The sequence below is a fragment of the Rhinopithecus bieti genome, unplaced genomic scaffold (assembly GCF_001698545.2).
Source record: "Rhinopithecus bieti isolate Rb0 unplaced genomic scaffold, ASM169854v2 scaffold_29990, whole genome shotgun sequence".
Classification (NCBI taxonomy): domain Eukaryota; kingdom Metazoa; phylum Chordata; class Mammalia; order Primates; family Cercopithecidae; genus Rhinopithecus; species Rhinopithecus bieti.
Genome location: NW_016812921.1, coordinates 201,898 through 222,958, shown reverse-complemented (window position 1 = coordinate 222,958; position 21,061 = coordinate 201,898). Strand labels below are relative to the sequence as shown.

The 21,061-nt window shown below is 43.1% G+C and overlaps 1 protein-coding gene across 4 annotated transcripts in view; it reads left to right on the top strand.

Moving 5' to 3' along the window:
* Positions 1 to 21,061, top strand: part of DIP2A (DIP2 acetate--CoA ligase A) — a 107,199-nt gene that overhangs the window by 35,060 nt on the left and 51,078 nt on the right. For all 4 annotated transcript variants that reach the window (XR_001880509.1, XM_017847293.1, XM_017847294.1 and 1 more), the window contains exons 4-8: positions 5,038 to 5,157; positions 6,606 to 6,857; positions 12,643 to 12,771; positions 17,904 to 18,023; positions 20,062 to 20,259. Coding sequence is in view for 3 of the 4 variants with exons in the window: in XM_017847293.1 (XP_017702782.1) it covers positions 5,038 to 5,157; positions 6,606 to 6,857; positions 12,643 to 12,771; positions 17,904 to 18,023; positions 20,062 to 20,259 (819 nt within the window). In the remaining variant the exon portion in view is untranslated. The remainder of the gene's footprint in view (positions 1 to 5,037; positions 5,158 to 6,605; positions 6,858 to 12,642; positions 12,772 to 17,903; positions 18,024 to 20,061; positions 20,260 to 21,061) is intronic.

Genomic DNA, 21,061 nt, shown 5'->3' with positions numbered 1-21,061 from the left:
TGATGTTAATAAACTGGTTTCTGCCCTAATGAAGTTTATACTAGGTATATTCTTTGTCTTTTGAATACAGGTCTTTTATCATAAATAGGATTTGCCAATATTTTCTCTCAGGCTGTGATTTATCTTTGTGTTTCTTTAAAGTATCTTTTGAAGAGCAGAAGTTTTTAATCTTGATGAAGTCCAAGTTATTTTTTTAAAATGGATAGTGCTTTTGTTCTTGTGTTTAAGAAATCTTTCCCTAACCCAAGATTACAAAGATTCTCTCTTGTGTTTTCTTGTACAAGTTTTATAGTTTTAGGTTTTTTAGTGCCATTTTAGTGCCCTTAAGTTTGTGATTTTTTTTTTAGTTAATTTTAGTGTAAGTACAAGCTATGGATCATAGTTTATTTTTTTGCATGGAGATACTCAACTGTTCCTGGACCATTCCTTAAGTCTGTGCTTTCTCCAGCGAATTCCCTTTGCACTTTTTTCTAAAAGCAGTTACACGTAAATGCATGCATCTATTTCTGGACTGTCTGTTCTGTTCTAGTGATCTCTTCATCTGTCTTTATGGCAAAACAGTGTTCTCTTGATGATCGTACCTTAATAATAAATGTTAAAATCAGTAGTGTTAGTCCTTCAACTTTGTTTCTTATCTGTGTTCTGTTGTAGCTAATGCGTCTTTTTTTCTTCTTGCACTTTTAAGATTTTTCTCTTCATCACTATTCTGTGGACTCGATTATATCCTCTCTGAAATTCCTATATTGAAGCCCTAGCCCCAGTGGGATGCTGTTTGGAGTTTGGTCCTTTGGGAGGTAATTAGGATTAGATGAGACCATGAGAGTGGGGCCCTCACAGTGGGATTGGTTCCCGTATAAGAAGAGGCGTTGGCCAGGCGCAGTAGTTCACACCTGTAATCCCAGCACTTCCGGAGGCTGAAGCAGGCAGAGACCAGCCTGGCCAACATAGCAAAACCCCATCTCCACTAAAAATACACAAATTAGCCAATTGTGATGGCACATGCTGGTAGTCCCAGGTGCTCTGGAGACTGAGGCATGAGAATCGCTTGAACTGGGAGGTGGAGGTTGCAGTGAGCCCGTATTGCCCCACTGCATTCCAGCCTGAATGAGACTGTCTCAAAAACAAAACAAAAAAAAAATAAAAGAAGAGGCACTAGAGCTTGCTGGCCCCCGCCCTGCCCCATCACCCTATGAGTAGAATGGTTAGAAGGCAGATGTCTGTAAGCCTGGAAGAGAGCCCTCACCAGACACCAACCATGAGGCACCTTGATCTCAGACATCCAGTCTCCAGTAAGAAAATAAATTTGTGTTGTTTAAGCCACTTAGTTTATGCTGTTTTGTTATGGCAGCTGAACAGACTAAGACGCTGGTTTGAAAGATTTGATTATTATGCGCGTTAGCTGGTTTTGTTATGCTTGGGGTTTGTTGAGTATTTTTGGATCTGTTATACCCTATCATGTTGATGTTATCTATATTTTTAGTTCTAGGTAGTTTTTAATCTATACTTATTTTCCTTTTTTTCTAAGACAGCAATAATGTTTAAAGCAGGGCAATCATAGTAACGTCCAAATCCATCACAAAAGTCGCAGTTTGTTTCTTGCTCTGTTTCTGTGAGCGCCTTTTTCCATGAGTGTTTTCAGTTAAGTCCTTGTGTGGAAATGCTCTTCAAACCTTGTATGTCTGATAATATTCTTATTAAATCTTCATGTTTAAGTGATAATTTGGCTAGATATAAAATTATAGGTTTAACACTTTTTTCTTCAAAACTGTTGCTTTTTTGTGCCTGGTGATCCTACTAAGTACTGTCAATCTGTTTCTTGAGCTTTCAAGGTGATTTACTCTTTTTCTCTGGAAGCTTTTAGAATTGTTCTATGCCTTTGATATCCGTCAGTTTCCTTTATCATATGTATAGGTGTGAATTCTTCACCTTTCCTGAGTAGGAAAAGGTTTAACCTGGCCCTACAAGCCATTTAAATGTGAGATTTTTAAATGTTTTCAGACATTTGTTGGGGAAAATTGAAGCATCTACAAAACTGGCCATCTTTGTTTAATAGCTCCCCTGGACCCATAGTCGAGCTCCAGAAATTCTCGGCCATCCATGCCCTGGCTTGGTTCATCTGTACTCTACCTGCTTCCTCCCTTCCCTTATGGTTTCAAAGCAAATCTCAGATATGTTATTTCATCTAGATGTCATAATAGTCTTGAACTTTGTCATTTTGATGTCGTAATAGTCTTGTTCTCTGTATCTGAAAAGATTGTATTTCTAAAAAATAATGCCATTATAACAAAGTAATTAACAATAAATACTTCCTTAATATCAAATATTCGGCCAATGTTCATATGGCTTCTAAAGAACAAGTTTATTTGGACCCAGGATCCAAATAAGAGCTCACATTGCAGTTGGTTGGTAAGTGTTTTCAGCCTCTATGAACCTTAGCTTGTAGGAGAAGCTGAGCTGTGTTTGTCTGATGGTTCCTCTTGGTGTCTCTGACGTGCTTTTTAGCTCACTAGGTTTGATGAAAGTCAGGTTACAAGGTTCAGCTGTTTACAAGACTCACGGGCGGCCCTGTGTTCCTCCACCAAGAGGCCTGTTGGGCCTGACTCTTGCTCTTCGCTGTGTTGCTTGGAAGCCCGTGATTTTCTCAGTTCTTAGATTGATGATTTCCTTTGGGCTGCAAAATGGTGAAATTTAGATTCTGACATTCCTTCTTCATTCAAATGCCAGAATATTTCCATAAAGAGAAACTTCTGTTATTTACAGCTTGGTACAGGGAAGTCAAGATGAATACTTAATTCTTTCCATTTATTTACTAGTTTTCAGAACAATAGGTTGAGTCACTGGCCTCCTCCAGTGGTAACCAATTGATTTTGTTTCCTCTTTTCCTTTTTCTTCTTTTCTTTTATCAGTATCATATTTGATGTTTCAGTCCATTCTAGTATTTCTCCTTATCAATACTCACATTGTCCCATTCTTCGCCATTGGGAATCTCTTCAAATTGGCTTGGGTTGTTTGACCACTTCCTGGTTGGCTGTTAGGATAAGAAGTTCTAGGCTCATCCTGGGCATTTCTTCCCCTGCTCCAGAATCTGCCATTTCTCAGGGTTTTTTTAAGTGAGGATGGTGTTTCAAGAGCACAGTCTGGGCACTAGGGATGCCGATTGCTGTTGGGCTGATTGTGGTTTGTAGACATTTTCAATGTACAGAGGTAAGACACACTTTTAAAAGACAAGATACCACATTTGTTTGTAGTGACATAATCTATTCAGATTCACAACTGCAGGGTCTGTACTTCATCTCTCTCTCTCTCTCTCCCTCCCTCCCTTCATCCCTCCCTCTTTCTCTTTTCTCTCTTCTCTCTCCTCCTCTCCTCCTCTCCTCCTCCCCTTTCTCCTCCCCTCCTCTCCCCTCCTCTCCCCTCCTCACCTCCCCTTCTCCCCTTCTCTCTGTCTCTTTCTGTCTGTCTCTCTCTCTCTCTCTCTCTCTCTCTCGACAGAGTTTCACTTGTTTCCCAGGCTGGAGTGCAATGGCGCGATCTTGGCTTACCACAACCTCTGCCTCCCGGGTTCAAGCGATTCTCCTGCCTCAGCCTCTCCAGTAGCTGGGATTATAGGCATGAGCCACTGTGCCTGTTTTCCCTCTCTCTCTCTCTCTTTCTTTTCTTCCTTTCTTCCCTTTCTTTCCTTCTTTTTCTCTTTTTCTTTCTTGGGTTCTCACTCTGTCACCCAGGCTGGAGGCAGTGGTACAATCATAGCTTACCGCAGCTTGGAACTCCTGGGCTCAAGTGATCCTCCAACTTCAGCTTCCTGAGTAGCTGGGACCACAGGCGCATGCCACTGCACCTGCCTAATTAAAAAAAAAATTGGGCAAGGCGCGGTGGCTTACGCCTATAATCCCAGCGCTTTGAGAGGCGGAGGCGGGCAGATCATGAGGTCAGTACTTCAAGACCAGCTTGGCCAACATAGTGAAACCCCATCTGTACTAAAAATACAAAAATCAACTGGGCGTGGTGGGGGCGCCTGTAATCCCAGCTACTTAGGAGGCTGAGACAGGAGAATCGTTTGAACCCGGGAGGCAGAGATTGCAGTGAGCTGAGATCACGCTATTGCATTCCAGCCTGGTGATAGAGCGAGACTACATCTCAAAAAAAAAAAAAAATGCTCTGGTGCCCAGGCTGGTCCTGGCCTCAAACGATCCTCCTTCCTCAGCCTCCTAGAGCGCTGGGATTACAGGCATGAGCCACTGTGTCCAGCCTACCTCTTTCATCTACATTTCTATCTCCCCTCCCTCATGAGTGTCCAAGCTCTAGGGATGGTAGAATCAGACTATCAAGTGCTTTTCATTTGCCATATCCCACAGGACTCACGAAAAATCTGTATGACAATGTCCTCACTGCTATCAACAATATGAGAGAGTTAAACATTTTTTGTACAGTTACTTTTGTCCTTATTAGATATTTCTGGAAGTAGAGGTTGACCAGTCTAACTTCGGTGTTTTAAAGTCAGCTGCAGTAGTTTAAACCAGGGGTGTCTAATCTTTTGACTTCCTTGGGCCACGTTGAAAGAATAATAATTGTCCAGGGCCACACATAAAATACACTAACACTAATGATAGCTGATAAGCTAAGAAAAAAGTTGCAAAAAAAACTAATAACATTTTAAGAAATTTTACGAATTTGTATTAGGCTGCATTCAAAGCCCTCCTGAGCTGTATGAGGCTTGTGGGTCAGGAGTTGAACAAGCCAGGTTTAAACCAACAACAAGATACACATTTAGGCTCATTTGTTTCGCTTTATTTTCATTTTGGCGATTTCTCTTTTATTCAGTTTTGATTTATAACTATGGAAATATTTACATGATTTCAAAGTTAGATCTACAAACAAAGGAATATTTAAAGAAATCTAGGACCAGCATGTGGGATAGACAGAGAGAGCTTCTATTCCTTTTACCCCCACTGAAAACAAACAAAGACATGAAACTTAATTTGTTACTTTATAACCAGTCTTGTAAAAAGTATTTTTACTGCTGTCCTTCCTGTGTAGATGTCCACACTGAAGCCGTGCAAGCAGCTTTGGCCAAATACAAAGAGAGGAAGATGCCTATGCCTTCGAAAAGACGTTCTGTCCTTGTGCATTCGTCTGTGGAAACCTACACCCCTCCAGGTATTGACAAACAATGTCAGGAGGGGCTTTTTTGAGTGTTTCACAGGCCTGATGTTATCCTATTTACTTCCCACTGAGTTGGAATATCCGTCTGGCCTGTAGTATAGATTGGACACATTTGGAGATTAAAAATGTTTGCATATGCTCATATTCCTTACCTGAAAATCTATGGTGTACATAGTATTCTTACCCAAATGGGTACTTGCTTTCTGTAAGACTTTTTGTGTGGATCTTAATTTCTTTTACTAAGATGCTATTTATGTTTTTTAGTAAAGAGAGGAACCTAAAGCACTAAGAGGAACCTAAAATAAGCACTAAGCTAAAGCTTCCTGAATTAAGAATGTTACGGTTATTCTCATCTCACTACCTATAACTTAACAGGTTGTAACCAGGACTTACATGCAACAGTATAAGACTATTTGGAAAGTTTTGGGGTTGATTTTGTTGTTTTATTATTGGTACCATTAGAAATGAAAACTTTTATATGAGGTTTCTCTCTAGCAATAATGTATTTTAGTCTTCCTTTTAAACTGTACAAGATGTTGATAGTGTCTAATGACTTCATATTCATGAACTTGCATTGTTGTATATTTAAAGTAACAAAAATAGTGACACTCATTTTTAGTTTGATGCATATGGAGATACTACACAATAACACACCAGATTCACAAGATGATTTAGTGGTTTTGGTAACACTTTCTTGCTTAAAAGAAGTTTATTGTTGAAAAAATCTTAGAAATGACTGTCACATTGTTGTTTTTATTAAACATAGCTATAGACATTATCCAATTTTAAAATAATTTTTTAATAATTGTAAAACCCATAATAAAACACTCACTCCTGCTTACTTGAAGAAACCTTAATGTACAGTTAATTTTGTTGACTGAAGCCATTTTCTTGGGGAAGGAGTTGTTTGTAGAGCTAGTTCACCTGACTCCCCTGAAAGGATGCATACAGACCGGGCTGTGGTTCTCCCGTGGCCACCATGTTGTTGCACGGCCGGGAGGCCTTCTCATTGCCTCCAAGGTGTAGGGCCGGGCCCGGGCTCGCCCCTGGGTGATGCTGACTGGTGTGTGGATATGGTGTCTGACTCTGTGTGGACATGCAGTGCAGCACTGGATATTCACGGGACACCCCCACTGAGGTAGATGCCGAAGCAGTTTAGGAGATCAGAGGCTGTCTTCACTGAGTGTGTGTGGTGCCCTGTGGCTGAGTTCTCTCTGGGGAGCTGGGGACTCATGGAATCATTTTCCCCACAGTAGGGCTCCTTGCACACCCTTCTAGATTGAGGGTGACCTTTGAGCTGACTGCGTGGCTTTGGGCAGAGCTGTGCCAGGTGTACAGAAGCATGCTGCACACAGGCCTGGGAGGCTCCAGTGCGAGTGGGAACTCCGTCCTCCTCTTGATTCATCCCGATATCATGCCTGTCATCGTTATTTTAACCACAGACACGTCGTCTGCCTCAGAAGATGAGGGCTCTTTACGGCGACCCGGGCGACTCACCTCCACTCCGCTCCAGAGCCATTCCAGCGTCGAGCCCTGGCTCGACCGGGTCATTCAGGGCTCGTCCACCTCATCCTCTGCATCCTCCACCTCATCTCACCCGGGAGGGAGACCCACCGCCGCTCCCAGTGCTGCAGCCACGCCGGGGGCCGCCGCTGCCACTGCACTCGCAGGCCTTGAGGCCCACACCCACATAGGTCAGTAACAAGCTGCTGCGGCCCCTGTGCCACAGAGCGGGGTCAGGAGTGTCCAGGACAGAGGAGCAGGTAGAGGGCACCTGAGCCGGGCGCCACCCTGCAGACTTAGCTGCAGGCCTGAGTGCTCTCCAGGTGACTGAGGTCACACAACCCAGATAACCTGTGCTGGCTTTTTCTGCCTGAGACATTAAATTGATTTTGAGCTTTTAATAATTGCACTTGAAAGAAATGGGGTAATGTTTGGTTAATTCATCATTTAGATTAAATCTCTAATAACCTTTTGAACAATACAGCTCAGTTGCAAATTTTTTCCCCATCAAGACCTACCTTATTTTTCATCTGGGAAATGTCCTTTTGGTAACAAAAGTAGTTCTTCATACTTCTTTAATTTGGCAGTCCTAGTCCTTTGGGGCATGGGGCATTTCTCATAGTCCTCCAGAAGGGTGCAGTGTTTCTCAGTGTCATAACACCTTCCTGGTCTTGAGGGGTAGCTGGTGCACACAGTAGGTGCAGGGGTAGATGGTCAGCACACATCCATACCTGCTGGTGGCTGTGATCATCACCCTTGACCTGGCTGCCTCTCTGTTGTCTGTGCCTTTCCTCTTGGCTGTATATGTTCACAGCTGCAGGGCCATTGGTTGTCTCTGTACCTGGCTGGAAATCTGAGGTTGGGGCAGAGGGCTGCAGTGTGGTCTGGCTTTCGCTCTTCCAGATACCAGGTTAGACAGCCTTCGGTGTGAAAAGGTGTCCGTCAGAGCTAATCATATGGATGCGTGGATCTTTCCCAAATCATAGAATCTCTTGGATTACATTCATGTTAGACATGAAAAAAGTGTAAACCTTTCATCCTTTGAAATTCTATTTTTTAACTAAAACGGCAGCATAGTTAACTGTATGTAGCTGGCATGTGAAACCCACATACACTCTTGCACAAGTACCATCAAATACAATCAGTATTGTTGAAGACTCATCTTAATCCCCTGCTTTTATTCCCAGATGAGGAAGGAAGAAAAAAAGTCCAGTGATTTTAACTTGGTTGAGATCGCACAGCAGCCTAAGTGGTGAAGCCAGGGCTGATACCAATTTTCTTGATTCCTATTCATTTTCTTTGCTTTTAGTTGCTTTTCTGCCAAAACTGAAATAGTGACACCCATGACATGCTGTTGTTTGTGCTGGGGTCCCCATGGGTGCCGAGCTCTTTTTTGTAAGACCTTGGTCATTTGGCTGGATTGGGGACAATTTGGGTACGTGTGGTCATTTGGCTGGATTGGGGACAAGTTGGGTACGTTGAGTGGCCCGCAGCTTCTGTCTCAGCATCCTCCGTAGGGCGCATCACTGTTGCTCTTCATTTTTTATTTGTTTGAGTTAATACATCTGTTTCCATGAAACATGTGTCCTTCTCCTGAGGTGTCAGTCTCAGATGAAAGCTCGCAGTGCCCTGCTCTGTCTCTAAACTGCTTCCAGCTCATAGAGGAACGCTAAGACTACCAGGGTAGCAGAAGGCAGCATTTTCCACAGAGAAAGCTCCTCTTTGGCAAACAGCCTGCCCAGATTATTTCTGTGGCTTTCCTGGGTGTTCCCTGGCCAGAGGCTGCTGCCCACCTTTTCTCAAGGAGGTGTTGAAAACAGCTTTTGCACTATTTTTTTTCCTTCTCTGTTCATCATTGGTGATTTAACTTTATAGAAATACATAGTTAACTCCAATTCTGAGGCGGGGGCAGGAAAACAGTAATTTTAAATGTTCTGTTACCTCATTTCTTCTCCCAGAATCTCCTTTCTAGATGAGATGGTCCAGGAGAGCAAACAAAACATTTGTAGCTTGAGTTTATTAGCCATTGCTGAGTCATCTCAACACCGTTTCCTGGTGGGTTAGAAATAAAAGCTTACTCAGCATGAAAAATTAGCCACAGTTCAGAATGTTTAACCATACAGCCCTCAGCTTTCCAGTTAAAAGCAAAGCATTTAACTCTAATGTGTGTTTGAATTAGATGTTTTCATTCTCTGAAAAGGACTTGGCTGCAATTATTTATAATGTAGGTTTATGACCTGTGTTGATGGAAGACAGCTCCTGACTCCTGCAAATGCAGCTGTAATCATCTCTTCCTTTCCTGTTAGTCCTAGCATCAACATTTTGTGATCAATTCTAACAAATTTTTTAAAAAGTTCTTAACTTGGGCTTGATTTAATACCTTGCTTACAGGATTGCAATTTTCTACAGATTGTAGCTACCCACATCCTAAATGTTGGGCATAGTTAATTTGAATTTCTGAATCTCAAAAATACTCAACTTCCCTATTATTACGGAAATCATCCTTTGTTTTAGTTTCTAACACTAGATGTGTCTTCAAATTAAACTAAGGAAAGAAACATGAAAAGAGGAAGAATATATTAAGTAAAACATTTGAGGTAGAATGTATCAGGTAAAGATAATTTTTAAAAATATCACTTTCAGTTTTGGATTAAGGAAATCAAATATATTAAGCATTTTTATACTAATGTAAATACCTATTTTTAAAAGCAATACTTCTAATTATAGTTTTGTTTTGTTTTGAATGTAGTTTATTTTTATGCAGCTGGTTTTTTTTTTTTTTTTTTAATGTTGTTTTTTTTTTTGCAGGTGGGTTTTTTTTTTTTTTTTTTTTTTCCCCCTAGAGACAGGGTCTTGCTCTGTTACTCACACTGGAGTACAGTGGCATGATCCATAGTTCACTGCAGCCTGACTCCTAGGCTTAAGAAATTCTCTCACCGTAGCCTCCTAGTAGCTGGGACTGTAGGACAAAATCAGCCTGCCAGTCTAATTTTAAAATTATTTTGGAAAGATGGGGTTTTTACTATGTTGCCCAGGCTGGTCTTCACGGCCTCAGGATCCTCGTTCTTGGCCTTTCACATGTTGGATTACAGGAAGTGAGCCACTGATCCCAGCCATTATAATAGCTATTTTAAAAAACTACTTGTAGTACATGATGTGTTATATCCGTGATATACTTTTTCCCTATATAGCTTTAAAATCACTTATTCTTTTTGTTGGAATTTGGAAGAGGGCGAAATTTTTTTAACTGAAAAGAACCTCCTGATAGACATACGTTAAATGCTAATTTGATCTGCATCAGGCTTTTTTTTTTTTTTTTTTTTTTTTTTTTTTTTGAGACGGAGTCTCGCTCTTGTCCCAAGCTGCGGCGAGTGCACTGGCAGAAGGTCGTCCAGCTCACGGGCAGGGGCTCCGCTCCTGGTGGCGAGGCGGGGGGCCATGTGGCTGCCGCGGGCGGGGCGGGGCTGTCTAGTCCTCCCGAGTAGCTGGGACTACAGGCGCCGCCACCTCGCCCGGACTGTTTTTTGTATTTTTAGTAGAGATGGGGTTTCACCGTGTTAGCCAGGATGTCTCGATCTCCGACCTTGTGATCCGCCGCCTCAGCGCTCCCAGAATGCTGCGATTACAAGCTTGAGCCACCGCGCCGGCCGGTGCCATCAGGCTTTTTTAAGGGTAAGGGTTGTGAAAAATCTTAACGGTTTAGATTTTTTCAGAAGGTATATTCTGCTATGCAGATAGTGAGTTTGTGCTTTCATATACTTCATAGCTTTATACAAACCTAGTAAAAAGTTACTGCTTTACATTGTACCTAGGAGTACCACAGTGATACTAATAGGTACCTTCATTAAAATATTAAACATTACCAGTTGTCTCTACCTAACAGAGACTAGTGTTGATTTTTTTTTTTTTTTTTTTTTTTTTTGAGATAAGATTTCACTCTGTGGCCCAGGCTAGAGTGCAGCGGTATGGTCCTAGTTCAGTGTAACCTGGAACTCCTGGGCTCCCGTGATCCATTTCACCTCAGCCTCCCAAGTAGCTGAGACCACAGGTATCCGCCACCATGCCCAGCTATTTATTTATTTTTTTAAGAGATGGAATCTCGCTATGTTGCCTAGGCTGGTCTCAAATTCCTGGGCTCAAGTGATCCTCCTGCCTCAGCCTCCCAAAGTGCTGGGATTATAAGTGTGAGCCGCTGCACAGCCAATGTTGATTCTTTTATTTTTTGGAGGCAGAGTCTCACTCTTTTCCCCAGGCTGGAGTGCAGTGGTGCAATCTCGGCTCACTGCAACCTCCACCTCGCGGGTTCAAGCGATTCTCTTGCCTCAGCCTCCTGAGTAGCTGGAATTACAGGCATGCACCACCACGCCCAGATAATTTTTGTATTTTTAGTAGAGACGGGGTTTCGCCGTGTTGGCCAGGCCATTGTCGAACTCCTGACCTCAGCTGATCTGCCTGCCTCGACCTCCCAAGGTGTTAGGATTACAGATGTGAGCTATCGTGTTGGCCCCAGTGTTGATTTTTATAAGTGGACAAGCATCTGTGTATTCATTATTGTGATAGAATACAATGTCTATAAAGACACAATGCCTTTCCTAGTGGTAGACCCAATTATAACCATAATTCCTAAAGGAACTTATAGTCAGCCAGCATTCTGAACAGATAGACAGACTGTACCATGGAAATAAAACACAAAAATGTACATTCAGACAATGAAAGGAGTGACTTTTACACATGTTCCAGATCGAATGTCTATTTTTAAATGTTACACCAATTCTACTTTAAGAACTTGATTGTGGCCAGGTGCGGTGGCTCACACCTGTAATCCCAGCACTTCAGGAGGCCGAGGTGGGTGGATCATTTGAGTCCAGGAGTTCGAGACCAGCTTGGCCAACATGTTGAAACCCTGTCTCTACTAAAAATACAAAAATTGGCTGGGTGTGGTGGCGCATGCCTGTAATCCCAGCTACTTGGTGTGCTGAGACAGGAGAATCGCTTGAACTCAGGAGGCGGAGGTTGCAGTGAGCCAAGGTTGTGCCACTGCACTCTAGTCTGGGCAGTGATAAAGTGAGACTCCATCTCAAAAAAAAAGAACTTGATTGTGGTCTCTTAGTTTTGCAGATATTTTAACTGGCAGTGGGGGAAGTTTTAATTTCTGTAGTTGTATTCTTTTAGGACTGCAAAGGTATGGTGTCCAACATACTTTTTTGGGGGTTGTAGTAGTTTGTATGAGCCTGGCTGTTTTTTTCATAATGTTACAAAAAAATGTACCAATGACAATTGATTTCAAATTTGTTTCTGCTTCCTTGAGGGAATTTATTTCTTTCTGTCTGTCTTTTTGTCTGTCTTTCTTTCTTTCTCTCTCTCTCTCGTCGCTCTGTTGCCCAGGTTGGAGTGCAGTGGTACGATCTCGGCTCACTGCAACCTCCGCCTTCTGGGTTCAAGCGATTCTCCTGCCTCATCGTCTCCAGTAGCTGGGATTACAGGCATGTGCCACGACGTCTGGCTCATTTTTGTATTTTTAGTAGAGGCGGGGTTTCGCCATGTTGGCCAGGCCGGTCTCGAACCCCTGACCTCAGGTGATCCGCCTACGTCAGCCTCCCCAAGTGCTGTGATTACAGGCGTGAGCCACCACGCCTGGCCCCTTGAGGGAATTTCTAACCAAAATCTCATCAGGCCATTGTGACAGGCAGGTTTACTCTGTGCCTGTCTGTGTGCTGAAGATGGTGGTTCTGAGTGTGGATCTCTTTGAGTATTGAGCCACCCACATGCATGCAGATGTCTACATAACGTGTCTGGGTGTTCATACGGTCCTAAAATGTGTTTGGTCAGCCAAGAAAACAAAATTAATGAAAATGCCACACTCGCCCCACTTAGAGCTCAGCTAGTGGAGCTTTGGACTAATGGGGTTTGAAGAGCAGCTTAATACTCATTTGACTTAACAGCCACTTTCATTTTGGGTGTGTTTTTCAAAAGCAGATCTGCATTCTGCCCCTCCTGATGTCACCACGGGCCTCGTGGAGCATTCGTACTTTGAGCGTCCACAGGTGGCTTCTGTGAGAAGTGTTCCTCGGGGGTGCAGCGGGAGCATGCTGGAAACAGCAGATGGTGAGCATGCCTCTCTTTCTCCTTGTGAAACAGCAGAGCACAGGTTTTGTCTTTGGGTATTGAACACAGTTTTAATGGATTCAGTGTAGCAAACCCAAGCCAACCATCAGTTTTAATCTGTACAGATAAATGGAAACCAGTGTGTGCAGTTAATGTTATGGAAAGCATCAGGTGGTGAAATAATTGGAAATATCAATGGAATTGGTCAGAGGGGGAACAAGGAAAGTGGGGAGGGAAAAGACTTCCAAATTTAGATAGGATGCAAAAGGAGTTTCAATCTGCAACATAGTAGGGAAATGAGAAGCTGTGGGAAGTTTCTTTATTTAGATTCAGTGTGGCAGACAGAATGACTTAGTCAGTGCAAGTGCACACACCCACCTGTGACATAACAGCCCCTGCGCTCTCCATCCTCAGCAGCCTGTGAAGTTGCACAGTAGTAGTCATGGCTTCCCACGTACAGGCTCAGAGATGTCTGTGTAACTTTCATCATGTCCTCATTTATACCATTTCTTTTTGAAATAGTCTTCAATGTGTTTTATCAAAATCATGTCATTTTTTTCCCCAAAGTAATAATTTAAATAAAAATTCAGAGGAGCTCAGAGCTGGGGCCTATCATATATTTTGGTACTCCCAAACAGGGTGTCAGATTTTGTCGAGGGCTTTCATCTCCTTGTCCAGAGGCAGAAGAAAAATACTGAATCAACATGAAGCAGGCTGTACATTGGTTAGACATGTTTTTAATTGAATTTATTACTCCTTATATTTTAAAAGATTAAGAGTTTAATGAAAGGGTAATTGACATAATGAATTTCACATATTTAAAGTGTACAGTTTCGGCCAGGCGCAGTGGCTCACACCTGTAATCCCAGCACTTTGGGAGGCCGAGGCGGGTGGATCACCGAGGTCAGGAGATCCAGACGATCCTAACACAGTGAAACCCTGTCTCTACTAAAAATACAAAAAATTAGCCGGGTGTGGTGGTGGGCGTCTGTAGTCCCAGCTACTCGGGAGACTGAGGCAGGAGACTCACTTGAACCCGAGAGGCGGAGGTTGCAGTGAGCTAAGATCGCGTCACTGCACTTCAGCCTGGGCGATAGAGTGAGACTCTGTTCTCAAAAAAATAAACAAAAATTAAAGTGTACAATATTGTAAGTTTTAGGACATTTGTACACCTGTGAAAGCATCACTACAATCAAGATAATGACCGTATCCACCATGCCCAAAAGTGTCCTTGTGTTCCTTGGTCCTCCCCTGTTCGGATCCTTTGGCTTTCCCCGTACACTTCAGGGAACAACTGATTTACTTTCTGTCACTTTAGATTAGATTGCATTTTCTAGAATTGTATATAAATGGAATCATACAGCGTTTACGTTTATGGTCTGGCTTCTACCACTCTCCATAAATATTTTGAGATTCATTCATGTTCTGTGTCAATAGTTTACTCCTTTTCATTGAGTAATATTTCATTAGATGGATGCACCACAATTTGTCTATTCACCTGTTGATGTGTATTTAGGTTGTTTCTAGTTTGGGCCTGTTACAAGTAAAGCTGCTATGAATAATCAATCTTGTACACGTTTTTGCATAGATGGCTACTTTCATTTCTTTTGGGTCAATACCTGGAAGTAGAATGGCTGAATTATATTGTAGGTGTATTTTAACTTTTGTTTTGGAGACCGAGTCTCACTCTTTTGCCCAGGCTAGAGTGCAGTGGCATGATCTTGGCTCACTGAAACCTCCCCATCCTGGGTTCAAGTGATTCTTCTGCCTCACCCTCCCGAGTAGCTGAGATTACAGGCATGTGCCACCACGCCCAGTTAATTTTTGCATTTTCAGTAGAGATGGGGTTTCACCATGTTGTGCAGGCTGGCCTCAAACTCCTGGCCTCAAGTGATCCACCTGCCTTGGCCACCTAAAGTGCTGGGATTATAGGTGTGAGCCACCGTGCCCACCCTATTTTTAACTTTTTAAGAAACTGTCACGCTGTTTTCCAAAGTGATTGTACCATTTTACATTCTCATTATTAGTAGTGAGAGTATTCCTCCACACCCTTTTCAACAGTTGGTATTATGCTTAAAAAATTTTAACCATCCCAATAAGCATGTAGAAATACCTCATTACCATTTCAATTTGCATTTCCCTAATGGCTGATGGTGTGTTGAGCATCTTTTCATGTACCTATTTGCCATCTGTGTATCTTTTTTCTTTTTTGATACGGAGTCTCGCTCTGCTGCCCAGGCTGGAGTGCAGTGGCCGGATCTCGGCTCACTGCAAGCCCCGCCTCCCGGGTTTACCCTATTCTCCTGCCTCAGCCTCCCGAGTAGCTGGGACTACAGGCGCCCGCCACTGCGCCCAGCTAGTTTTTTTGTATTTTTTAGTAGAGACGGGGTTTCACCGTGTTAGCCAGGATGGTCTCGATCTCCTGACCTCGTGATCTGCCCGTCTCAGCCTCCCAAAGTGTGGGGATTACAGGCTTGAGCCACCGCGCCCGGCCCCATCTGTGTATCTCTTTAGGGAAAGTATCTGTTCATACTTTTTGCCTTTTTTTTTTTTTAAATTGTGCTTGTTTCCTTTCTTTTCTTTTCTTTCTTTCTTTCTTTTTCTTTTTTTTTTTTTTAAATTTTGTTTTTTTCTTTTTTTTTTTTTTTTTTTTTTTTTTTTTTTTTTTTTTTTTTTTTTTTTTTTTTGAGATAGAGTTTCACTGTCACCCGGGCAGAGTGCAGTGGTGCGATCTTGGCTCACTGCAACCTCCACCTCCCAGGTTCAAGCAATTCTTCTGCCTCAGCCTCTCGAGTAGCTGGGATTACAGGCACATGCCACCATGCCTGACTAATTTTTGTATTTTTAGTAGAGACAGGGTTTTGCCATGTTGGCCAGGCTGGTCTTGAACTCCTCATCTCTGCCTGCCTTGGGTTCCCAAAGTGCTGGGATTACAGTGTAAGCCACTGTGGCCAGCCAAATTGTGCTTGTTTTCTTACTGAGTTTTGAGGGTTGTTTATATATTCTAGATACAAGTCATCCCATATGAGGTTTATCATTTGTATTTTCTCCCAGTCTGGCTTGCTTTAACAGTGCCTTTCAAAGAGGAGATGGTTTAAATTTTTATGACATTCAGTTTACCAGATTTTTTAATGGATTGTCCTTTTGTGTCATACCTAAGAAATTTTTGTCTAACCCAGGGCCACAAATGTTTTCTCCTATATTTTCTTCCAAAATTTTATAGTTTTAGTATTTACATTTAGCTAGATAGTTCATTTTGAGTTAATTTTAGCATAAGTATCGGGTATGAATCAAAGTTTACATTTTTGTATGTGGCTATTCAGTTGTTCTAGCACCATTTATAATAAAGACCATTCTTTCCCCCACCAAGTTCCTTGGCATCTTTAATGAAAATCAGTAGACCATGTTGGAGAGGGAAGGGTCTATTTCTGGGCTCTGTATGTTGTTCCATTTCCTTATTTATCTGTCCTTACACCTTGTATAGCCATGACTACTGTGATTTTCTTAAAATTCTTGAAATTATACAGTTGGAGTCCTCCAACTCTGCTTTTTCTTCTCTTTTTTCTTTTTTTCTTTTTTCTTTTTTTTTGACAGAGTCTTGCTCTGTCACCCAGGATGGAGTGCAGTGGTGTGATCTTGGCTCACTGCAACCTCTGCCTTCTGGTTTCGAACGATTCTCCTGCCTTAGCCTCCCAAGTAGCTGGAATTCCAGGCAACTGCCACCACTCTTGGCTAATTTTTTTTTCTTTACTGCAGGTGCACACCACCAACCTTGGCTAATTTTTGTATTTTTTAGTAGAGATGGGGTTTTGCCATGTTGGCCAGGCTGGTCTCAAAATCAAGTGATCTGCCCACCTTGGACCCCCAAAGTGCTGCGATTACAGGAGTGAGCCACTGTGCCCGGCCCCCGCTTTTTTTTTTTTTTTTTTTTTAATAGCGACTCTGTTGCCCAGGCTGGAGTTCATTGACTTGATCATGGCTCACTGCAGCCTGAAACTTCTGGACTCAAGCAGTCCTTCCTCTTCAGCCTCCCAAGGAGCTGGGACTGCAGGCACAAGCCACCAGATCCAGATAATTTTTTATTTTTTAAATTTTTTGTAGAGACAGGGTCTTGCTATGTTGACCAGGCTAGTCTTAAACTTCTGGCCTCGAACGATCCTCTCCTGCCTTAGCCAACCAAAGTGCTGGGATTACAGCCATGAGCCACTGCTCCCGGCTGGCAAATGACTTCTTTTTTTTTTTTTGTGAAGAAGTCTCGCTCTTTCACCCAGGCTGGAGTGCAGTGGTGCCATCTCGGCTCACTGCAAGCTCCACCTTGGGTTCACGCCATTCTCCTGCCTTAGCCTCCTGAGTAGCTGGGACTACAGGCGCCTGCCACCATGCCCAGCCAATTTTTTGTATTTTTAGTAGAGATGGGGTTTCACTGTGTTAGCCAGAATGGTCTCAATCTCCTGACCTCATGATCCACCCACCTCGGCCTCCCAAAGTGCTGGGATTACAGGGCCATGGCTTCTTAACATTACCATGGAATAGTCGTGACCTCATAAACTTCCTGAAAGGGTCCTGGATGCCCCAGGGGTCCCTGGACCATTTAAAAAACTGCTAGTTTAGGCCGGGCGTGGTGGCTAATGCATGTAATCCCAGCACTTTGGGAGGCTGAGGCAGGCGGATCACAAGGTCAAGAGATCGAGACCATCCTGGCCAACATGGTGAAACCCCGTTGCTACTAAAAATACAAAAATTAGCGAGCGTGGTGGTGCACACCTGTAGACCCAGCTACTTGGGAGGCTGAGGCAGGAGAATAGCTGCAACCTGGGAGGCGGAGATTGCTGTGAGCCAAATTAACACCACTGCACTCTAGCCTGGCAACAGCAAGACTCCGTCTAAAGCAAAAAAGCAAAAACAAAAAAAACTGCTAGCTTAGAACAAGTCCTATTTCCCGGAAGGCATTCAATAAGTGTTTTCTAAATGAATTAATTCCAAAATGACTGTCCAGTGGGGCCCACACTTGGACGGATTTGTAAGCCCTGATGCATCGTGTGGTTTGTTCTTGGGCCTTAACACTTGTGTACACTTCTCCAGAGGTTGTGATGTGACCTGGCCTCAGTGCTCCTCTGTCCTTCCCGTGACAGGTGTCCCTGTGAACAGCAGAGTGTCCTCCAAAATCCAGCAGCTTCTTAACACCCTGAAGAGGCCAAAGCGCCCTCCATTGAAGGAGTTCTTTGTGGATGATTTTGAGGAATTGTTGGAAGGTAAGAGTTGTCCAACTTTGAGCTTTTGTGTTTGTATGAAAAGGGTGGCCATGAAGTTGAGAAACAGGGCAAATCTATATTATCCATGGTTATTGCTTTGTATATTCTGTTTCCAGACTCAGTGGTCACTGTGTATAATGGTGAATTTAGAATCACATTACTGCTTCCTTTATTTGAGCAGGTAGAAAATTTACTGCTCATATTCAAGTGACTTAGCATTTTGTAAAAATACTTCTAAGGTTTTATTTAACTTACATTATTTAAAATTTTAATTTAAACTTTCTGAAATACTCATCTTCTTGTGGTTTTAAAGTGTTTAATTTTCAGCATAGATTTGGCTGCTTTTCAGAATTTTAGCCTCATACATGAATGAAATACATATTTAGAAAGAAAGAATATACATATATTTTTTAAAAAGAAAACTAGCAAGAAGCGGAAACCAGAAATGAAGCCAGTACAAGCATGTGAGTGTGTTGTTAGAGCCACAGGACCCCCATGCTGGTCCCACTCTCAGACCTTGGCTGTTTGTACAGTGTCACTGCTGGCAGCAGACCAGCCCAGGGTCTCCTCCATACCCGAGGATTTGAGAAAGGTTTTAGGAGATTATTTCCCCTTTGTAATCAGATAGTGTGTATTAGTCAGGGTTCTCTAGAGGGACAGAACTAATAGGATAGATGTATATATATAAAGGGAGGTTTATTAAGGCATATTGACTCACACCATCGCAAGGTGAGGTCCCACAATAAGCCGTCTGCAAGCTGAGAGCAAGGAAGCCAGTCTGAGTCCCAAAGCTGAAGAACTTGGAGTCCAGTGTTCAAGGGCAGGAAGCATCCAGCACAGGAGAAAGGTGTAGGCTGGGAGGCTAAGCCAGTCTAGTCTTTCCACATTCTGCCTGCTTTTATTCTGGCCACACTGGCAGCTGATTAGATAGTGCCCACCCAGATTGAGGGTGGGTCTGCCTTTCCCAGTCCGCTGACTCAAATGTTAATCTCCTTTGGCAACACCCTCACAGACACACCCAGGAAGAATACTTTGCATATGTCAGTCCCATCAGGTTGACATCAATATTAGCCATCACGCAGTGCCTTTCAAATTCAGAGTTTGTTGGTGTGAGTGCATCTTAGAGCAGTGTTTCTTACCACTTGGGCAAATTGTGGTTATACAGCTCCTGGAAGAAGATTAAAGTAATTCTTTTTAAAGTAAAAGACAAGATTAAAGTAATCTTTTCCAGGACCTATATAATCAAATAATCTTTTTTTTTTTTTTTTTGAGACAGAGTCTTGCTCTGTCACCCAGGCTGGAGTGTAGTGGCATGATCTCGGCTCACTGCAAGCTCCATCTCCTGAGTTCACGCCGTTCTCCTGCCTCAGCCTCCCGAGTAGCTGGGACTGCAGGCGTCCACCACCACGCCTGGCTAATTTTTTTTTTTTTTTTTTAGTAGAGACGGGGTTTCACCATATTGACCAGGATGGTCTCGATCTCCTCACCTCATGATCCACACGCCTCAGCCTCCCAAAGTGCTGGGGTTACAGGCATGAGCCACCATGCCCGGCCTATAATCAAATAATCTTTTATGTCTTTTTCTTTGAACATGGTGATAGTTGTTTGGATCCCTAGGCTGACGTGGTGGTTCTGCTTGCTTTCCTCCTGTCTGAGTGGGCCACCAGGTCCTGTCCCCATGCTATGGATACCTGGCTGTTCACTGCTGTGGTGCCAGGGATAGTAGAGGTGACACAGACCTGTCCAGAGGTTGGGAAAGTGGGAACCACTCCAAGGTCACCTTTGTCTGTGAGGCTGTGGTCACCAGGATGGTGGGTTGTTTTTAACTTTATTTCACAACCATCATCATCCATGACTAAAACTCCTTTAATCCTTTGGTTAGTTGGCAGTGACTGTGATGCAAAGATCTAAACAAATTATTGTGAGCTTTTTTATAGTTGGGATTAAAAAACAGTATTATAAACTATGAATGCTTAAAAAGAGAATGTGTTCATGGTGCTCTGAATTGCTGATTTTAAAATTTTGATTTTGCTTGTAGTTCAGCAACCAGATCCAAATCAGCCGAAGCCTGAGGGAAGTGAGACGAGTGTGCTGAGGGGGGAGCCTCTCACTGCAGGTGTCCCCCGACCACCGTCACTGTTGGCCACCTTGCAGCGCTGGGGCACAGCGCAGCCCAAATCCCCCTGTCTGACTGCCTTGGATACGACTGGGAAAGCCACCTATACTCTCACCTATGGCAAGTGTTCACAGAAAGCAGTTGTGCTTCTGAGTTAGCTGTAGAATGTCACACACATAGCACAGCATAGACATACAGCTTGACAAATACTCCTGAGAAACCAGCACAGCTGGCAGATCAATAGAACATTGACGTATATCAACTACCCATTCCTCCAGAGGGGCCCACTTACTGATGCGTGGTGACTGCCATTGCTCTGGGCTCGAGTGTTTGGAGCGTTCTATATATGCATTCTGACCCACGTAGTTTAGTTTCATCTTATTTTCAGCTTTGTATAAGGGGAATCATGCAGGATGTATTTTTGTGTGTGTGGCATCTTTTGGTTCCATACTATGTTTTCTTTTGTAACACAAATAGTAAGCATGTCTACAGCCTGATGAATCCACAGAGTGGACGTGGTCCTGTCATCAGCACTCCAAGCAGAAGTGTTGCTAGGTTCAAAGCCCCTCACGCCCCCCACACACGAAGGGTAACTGCTGTCCTGACTGCGCACACTGTTGGCTTTACCTGCTTTTAAACAGGTGTTCTTTAGTTTATTCTCATCGATGGGTATTATTTTGTCGTGTGAATATACTAGAACTTACTTACACACTCCCAAGTAGATGGACATTTGTGTCGTTTCCACTTTGGGGCTATTGTATATAGTGCGGTTATGAACATGTTTATGTGAGTCTCTTGGTGAGAATATGTAGGCATTTGTGCCAGGTATAAATGCAGAAGCAGAATTGTTCAGCATTAGGACATAGTGCCAAACACTTTTCCAAAGGCAGTGCAGCAGTTTTCACTCCCACAGCCAGTGAGT